Below are 7,518 nucleotides of genomic sequence, written 5' to 3' on the forward strand. Positions count from 1 at the left end.
TAAATAGAAGTTCTTTGAATTGTTCATATGAAGTGATTTGCAATCATCAGTATGTCCATCTTTTCAGTCATAGTACCTTATGACTCCACCTCTACCACTCGTGAAATATCTCTTCCAATCCAGGCATATGTTCCTCATCAAACTATTGTTTTGGTTCTTTCTGTTTCATCCAAATATGCAACATACAGTGAGCTGCAAAAGATTCTGTCCACCTTTACTTGGGGGGCGTGGGGGGGGAGGAGTGGCATGGGGAGCACAGGTCACATAACAAAGCAGTACCAGATCAATCCAGACTCCTCAAACTTTGCTTCAGTGCTCTCAACATATGCTCGGCAGCTGACATTGTGGTTTAAGTGCCTGGTTGTAACCATAATGCACTTCAACTTTTGAGTTTCTGTACAGGTGTTAGGCAATGAACACCAAACAAATTTGAACAATATGACATATAGCAGTTCCAAGTGTTTTGCTATACATAACTTATGTTTCCAATTGACACCATCACCTAAATTGCTGTAACTTCAAAGTATTCAGTCTCATTTTCACATCTCTCTATGGCTTGCTCCCACTCTGTCAGTAATCTGTACATCCCAGACACTAGCTCTACTTCTTTAACACCAAGATGTGGGGATGCCGGTGTTGGACTGGGATGTACAAGGTCAGAAGTCACACAACACCAGTTTATAGTTCAACAGGTTTATTTAAGATCACACGCCTTTGGAGCACTGCTCCTTCAGCAGGTGACCTGATGAAGGAAAGCGCTCTGAAAGCTTGTGATTTTAAATAAATCTGTTGGACCTGGTGTCATGTGACTTCTGACTTCAATACCACAAAATCTTTTTACTGCAGCTGTATCTCCTCAGCTAAGACCAGCAGAGACATTTGGCTCATGCTATGAGCAAACAAGGCTACCTCTGACTAGACATAACCGTACAGACATTTGCAAACTTTAAAAACATATTACTCACCTTACCTTCACCAGTGACACACAACACATGTTGCAGGCCACACGCAATGATCCGAACATTGACACTGAGTAGAGCTTCAATCAAACAAGGCCTGGAGATACTAAAGCGGTCCCCGTGCCCAAGGCAGCCTTGGGTTCCATCTCCAGAAGTCATTACAATTCCATTATCACTGAGAAACACACTGAATCCATCACCACAACAGGCCCTGAAAAGAAGCACATTGTGAGGGTTAGGGAGGAGCCCAAAGTTTTATTATTGTCGAGGTAGGGTGAGGTAGAAACTTTCTGTGGGTGGTACATCATCAGAGGCCAATTGTGTTCCCTGCTGCAGCTCAATTGGTAGCACTCTTTCCCCTGAATCTGAAAGTTGAGGCATGAAGTCCCACTATGGTTTGTGAGCACATTAAACTCGGCCGAATATTCAGTGCAGGTGTGAGGCTGTCCTGCACTGTCAAAAGTGGTGTCTTTCAGACGAGATGTTAAACCGAGGCTCAGTCTGCCCATCACAGGCGAATGTTATAGATACATGTCACAATTTGAAGAAGGTGGAATTATCTCTGTTACCTTGGCCAAAATTTATTTAAAAACAAATCATTTAGTCACAAGCATGAGCCACAAAATACGATTATTAGCCACATTTAGTTATGGGGTGGGATGGTGGCTCAGTGGTTAGTCCTGCTGCCTCAGAGCACCAGGAACCCTGGTTCAATTCTAGCCATTGGCAACTGTCTGTATGGAGTTTACACGTTCTCCCTGTGTCTGTGAGGGTTTCTGTTGGGTGCTCTGGTTTCCCCCCACAGTCCAAAGTGGATTAGCCATCGTGACTGTGGGGTTACAGGGATAGGTGGGTTTGGGTTGGATGCTTTTCAGAGGGTTAGTGAAAACTTGATGGGCTGAATGGCCTCTATCTGCACTGCAGGGATTCTATGATTCTACAAATACATTACATTTTGCATGCTATTCAGTTCTAGTGATCTCAATCCTCTAAATATCTCAGTTGATTAACTTAATTGGCTACCCACTGCTGGTCATTGGCAGGCTGAATCCTTGCAAAGCTTTATGCTGCCAGCTTACCAACTCTCAAATAATGCTAAATAACTCTCAAATGCCTGCAGATGCTCCGATTTCCTCCCACAGTCTAAATATGTGCAGGCTAGGTGGATTGGCCGTGCTAAATTGCTGCTAGTGTTCAGGGATGTGTAGATTAGGGGGATGGGTCTGGGTGGGACGCTCTGAGGGTCAGCGTGGACTTGTTGGGCTGAAGGCCCTGTTCCCACACTGTAGGGATTCTGTGAAGAGTCAGACCCGGATCAAAATGTTAACTCTGTTTTTTGCACCGAAGCTGCCAGATCTGCTGAAATTCACCAGCATTCTCTGTGTTGGTTACCACCTCGCAGACCTCCCAGCTAGTCTTCAAATAGTTTGTAAAGTGCATCCTTAAAGCCCAGAAATGGACTCCATAAAGTAAAAAATACATGTCTGTTATGATGATTAATTCTCAGATTCAACTGTAAACAGGCATCAAACAAATCTCCAAACAAGTATTTATTGAGCAAGTTATTCCCATTTTGCTTTTTCACTTTGTGTTTTTATGTTGAATTCCCTAACGCAACAAGGCTGGGAAAATGATATGGAGGTGCCGGTGTTGGACTGGGGTGGACAATATCAGAAGTCACACGACGCCAGGTTATAGTCCAACAGGTTTATTTGAAATCACAACATTTCGGAGTGCTGCTCCTTCATCAGGTGAAGTCTGGGAAAAGTTTAGCCTTCTATAGCTGTTTCTGCCTTGTGAGAATAATTGGAGATATCCTGACAAATGAATAAACATTCAGCTGAAAAATCATAGAGTCGAATTGTTGGCTAATACCTAACTATCAGGAAGATAAATCTACTATTTATGTCCTTTCTCTTCATAAGCTGCATTGGCCCAGAGGCTCTGACCCGTGAACTCATAAACTTTATTACCTGACAATAAACTTTCCTTTGAGCGCTTCCACCAGCTGAGGTCTTGAACGTGATTGCAAGTCCCCGTGACCGAGCTGGCCTTTCGTATTGCTTCCCCATGTGTACACTGCTCTCTCCACAGCAATAGCTATCATATGACTATCAGTCACAGCGACCTGGAAACCGAGACAGAGTGACAGAGTAACCTTGATGTTGATTTGGAACTAGGATTGTATCAGTCAGTGTCAGGACATGTTTTATAATGTTTTACTTAAAGTTTTATATATAAACAAAGGCAAAACTTATATATCTTTATATCTCATTAAAAGTGTAGATGCATGAAGGATGTTTCCGCTATGAGAGGGTCTAGAACGAGGGGGCACATTCTCAAAACAAATGCTTTACCATTCAGGACTGAGATGAGGAAGAACTTCCTCACTCAGCGGGTGGTGAATCTTTGGAATACTCTGTCCTAAAGGGCCATGGAGGATCAGTCATTGGGTATAATCAAGTCAGAAATTGATAGATTTGTACATTTGGGGATATTATGGGAAATTGATGTTGAAGTTGAAGGTCAGTCCTGATTGAGTTGAATAGCAGAGCAGCAAGGGGCTGAATGGCCTTCTCCCGCTTGCGTTTCCCATTTTCTACACTGGTTTCTGTGTACAAGAGGATAATCAGGGATAATTAAACAACAGGAATGCAACATTATTAGAGAGTATGAAAATAGTTAGGCAATATGTATGTATCAAGCTAACTGCATCGAGCAGTTTTCTTGACCCTACTCCCATCTCTGTTCCTGGCATACCCTCACTGTAATGCTCCTGTCCAGTTCCAGGGGCATCAGAATTTCTAATACTGGGTGATTTACATATCTGGAGTGATTGCCATATGGTTAGAAATGGGATGGGTAAAACCACAGCACAATGAGCTTTAGGTGCCATTTACCTGATGTAACCAGCCCACTAGGCTAGCAGGTCATGAGATGATTGACTGTGATTGCCCCACCTTCTATCTTCCCAACCTCTGATAGGGGAAGGTCTGTGCCCATTCTGCTATGTTCTACCTAAAGACCAAGAAACCCCAGGACAGCATGGACAGGTGCTGAAGACTAAGGATGCACGCTGAGGGGTATGTTATACCAAATTAGCCACCACTGTAACTATCAACACTGGCTTGAAAGCAAAGTCAGTTGCCAACTTGCACATAGCAACATGCCACAAATGAATGAATGACCAAATCGTTCTGTTGTACAGTGTTGCCCTAGGGAGCATCCTTGCTCTTCAGATGATAGTCTTTGATTTATGCAACACCTTTCACAACCTCAGGGCACCTCCTACCCCACCAAAGAGTTATACCACCAAAGGCGTTCATTTTGAAGGTAGTCACTGAAGTTATGTAGAGAAGTGTCTGTCAATTTCTGCCTGGCAAGCTCTCCCAATTAGAAATACACTAATGACTAGATTATGTTAGTTTATCTTATGTGTTATTAGTTGAGGGGATAAACATTAACTCAGACACCAGGAAGAACTCAGCTGCACTTCTTCAAAGGAATACCTTGGGATCTTTTCATAGAATCCCTACAGTGTGGAAACAGACCATTTGGCCAAACAAGTCAACACCGCCCCTCTGAAGAGCATCCCACGCAGCCCCATTCCCCTGTATTAGGTCTGACCCACCTAACCAAAACATGCCTGGGCACTATAGGCAATTTAACATGGCCAATCCATCTAGCCTACACATCTTTGGACTGTGGGAGGAAACTGGAGCACCCAGAGGCACCCCATGCAGACATGGGGAGAATGTCCAAACTCCACACAGACAGTTGCCTGAGGCTAGAATTGAACCCAGGTCCCTGGCTCTGTGAGGCAGCAGTGCTAACCACTGAGCCACTGTGCCACCCTGGCATCTGCTCCTTTCTGGCCCACATGAACATCCACCGAAACAAGTTTAACTTCTCATCTAAAAAAGAATATTTTAAGCAACAGCATCCCCAGAGAACTTCAATGGTGCCTGAGTACTGAAATGAGGCCGGAATACACCTACTCATATGATCAGGATATTTTTTTCATAATAATCCAGGAAATGAGAAACGGGGACTAAAGAAAAATCTGGCATGCTCTCTGTAAATTTAACCAACAAGATAAACCCAAAATTTTATCATAATAATATGTCAGTTTGATTACTGATGGTTTTAAGAGACTGGTGTAGTTGGTTTTAAAAGAGATTACATGATATTAAATGAAGAAAACTCTCAGAGGGATAATTATATATCATAAATTTGACAAAATACCAAATTCTGATAAATCTCACATCAGATGTCATTTTATTAAGTACTGTCCATTAAAACAGCACGACCACTGGCTGGTCAATATGAAAAAGGAATTTGTATTGGACAAGATAATTGGTGACATTATTACCCATATATTTCACTTATCAAATGTACGGCCTTTCAAACAAGGAATAATTTCAATAGTTTATTGCTCTTTTAATATGACTATTTATCTGGAAGAAGACACCATTACTGCTCTGCTTACTAAAGTGAAATAAGGTTAATTTCCAAAGGATGGCAGCAGCTTTTAATGGAAGCTGTGTCCAATTGCTCATGCCTGTGTTTTGAAATAACTACTCGCATTAGAGAGATTTTCATGTAAAAAAAAAATCAACATTCTTTATCGTTCTTCCACTCCCCTCCCATGATAATTTAATCTGCTTGCACTTTCACGAAGAAACAGGTTCAAAGGGGGCCAGTTATAATGGCACAGCTCAAGAATTGCATCTTTCTACCAGAGGAAATTAGCATGTTATTAACATACACCAGGTTTACGCTGAGATATTTTGATTCTTGTGAATATCTTTTGCTTCCAAGATACCTCTTCTGGAAGCCTCTTCTACTGTCACTTAACTTCACCAATGATGCAAAATGTAAGTTCCCTGCACTTAGGCTAAGAATGCACAGGCATAAATTTGCATCAAAAATCATCTGAGATTTGAGGTTTATCAGAAATTTTCTTCACAATCTGAAAAAAATAGCACATAGCAAGATTCCACAAATGAATGACCAAATTGTTCTATTGTAGAGTGTTGGCTAAGGGAGGATCCTTGGTCTTCAGGTAATAGTCTTTCATTTATGCAGCACCTTTCACAACCTCAGGGCACCTTCCGGCCACCAAAGGGTTACACCACCAAAGGCATTCATTTTGAAATGGAGTCACTGAAGTTATACTGACTGCCTCGAAGTGTTGTGAGCCTCAATGTACCTGAACGGTTTTGGATTCAGATGGAGTGGACATTCTGAAGAAGAATCATATTGAACTCGAAACATTAACTCTGTTTATCTCTCTTCAGACCATGCCAGGCCTGCTGAATTTCTCCAGCAGCCTCTGTTTTTATTTCAGATGGACTTTGCAACCCAGTGGGTTCTGCATAATAGTGGAAGAGGAGGAGCAGCAGAGATAAGAAATCCCAGGAATGAGAAGCCCATGGCAGAAGACAGCAGCCCATTCACTGATAGCTTTAATAAAGGCACCACACCTGTGGGAAAATGTTCAAGTTGGGGTCCATTCGAAGTGAGTGGGGCCAGCAACATGTTAGGATCCAGAAGTCGGATTAGCAGAATTTTCCAGGTGTCTCACTTGCACCACGGCAAAATCGTTCTAATTTTGGGTTGCTTGACCAATTAGAGTGGGCGGACATGATTCTGACCAACTTCTGATTGTTGAAGTATTGTATTTAAAGGGACCCTTTCAGAATGGAACTATTGTACAACAGGCAAGACAGCCACTACTACTGGAGTGATGGAGACTCACCAAGAAAGGCTAATCCATGCTTTGTGATGCATCATTGGACCTGGTGTTATGGCTGCATGGTGCTCAAGTCTGGGTAGCGCTTGGTTGGTACACACATTAGGTGCCAAATGGCTGCACTGCCACAGATTAGGTGAAGTGTACCCAAATTGAGCCCATCCTGGGTAAGCCTGGCAGCTAAGGGAACAGTTGCAGACATTCGGACCACATCGATACTTCCTCTTCTTGCCTCTTCTCTTCTCCCTCCTCCTCTTCCAAAGATGCAGAGTGACACTCATCGGTGCTTCCCTCCTCTCTACTGCTGTATGTGGTTCAAGGCACAGTGTGCCAGTTCCATCCTAAACATCTTTGCTGATGTATTCCCAATGGCATCTGTAAATCTGTTCAGTAAACTGAACTCACATCTACAGCATTCCTTGATTAATAATTACTCTTGTGCTCATGGGTACTGGGAGTACGAAGGTAGGAGAGGTGCTGGTGGGAGTGTGGGGGTGGGGTAGGTGCTTGTAGGAGTGTGGGTGTAGAGGGGTGCTGGTGGGAGTGGAGGGGTTGGGGGTGGGGTAGATACTGGTGGGAATGTGGGGGCGTAGTTGGCAGAGGTGCTGGTGGGAGTTGGGGGGTGGGGGAGGTGCTGCTGGGAGTGTGGGGGTGGGGTAGATGCTTGTAGGAGTGTGGGTGTAGAGGGGTGCTGGTGGGAGTGGGGAGGTGCAGGAGGTGCTGGTGGGAGTGTGGGGTGGGGTAGGTGCTTGTAGGAGTGTGGGTGTAGAGGAATGCTGGTGGGAGTGGGGGGGTGGGGAGGGG

At 43.7% G+C, this 7,518-nt stretch overlaps 1 protein-coding gene across 1 annotated transcript in view; it reads right to left on the reverse strand.

The window, feature by feature from the left end:
- Positions 1–7,518, reverse strand: part of LOC109937386 — a 97,895-nt gene that overhangs the window by 39,390 nt on the left and 50,987 nt on the right. The window contains exons 14-15 of the mRNA XM_048615739.1: positions 2,933–3,087; positions 966–1,170 (exon numbers count right to left, since the gene is read on the reverse strand). Of these exons, the coding sequence (XP_048471696.1) occupies positions 966–1,170; positions 2,933–3,087 (360 nt within the window). The remainder of the gene's footprint in view (positions 1–965; positions 1,171–2,932; positions 3,088–7,518) is intronic.

Source organism: Rhincodon typus, chromosome 33 (genome assembly GCF_021869965.1).
Source record: "Rhincodon typus isolate 14 chromosome 33, sRhiTyp1.1, whole genome shotgun sequence".
Lineage (NCBI taxonomy): Eukaryota > Metazoa > Chordata > Chondrichthyes > Orectolobiformes > Rhincodontidae > Rhincodon > Rhincodon typus.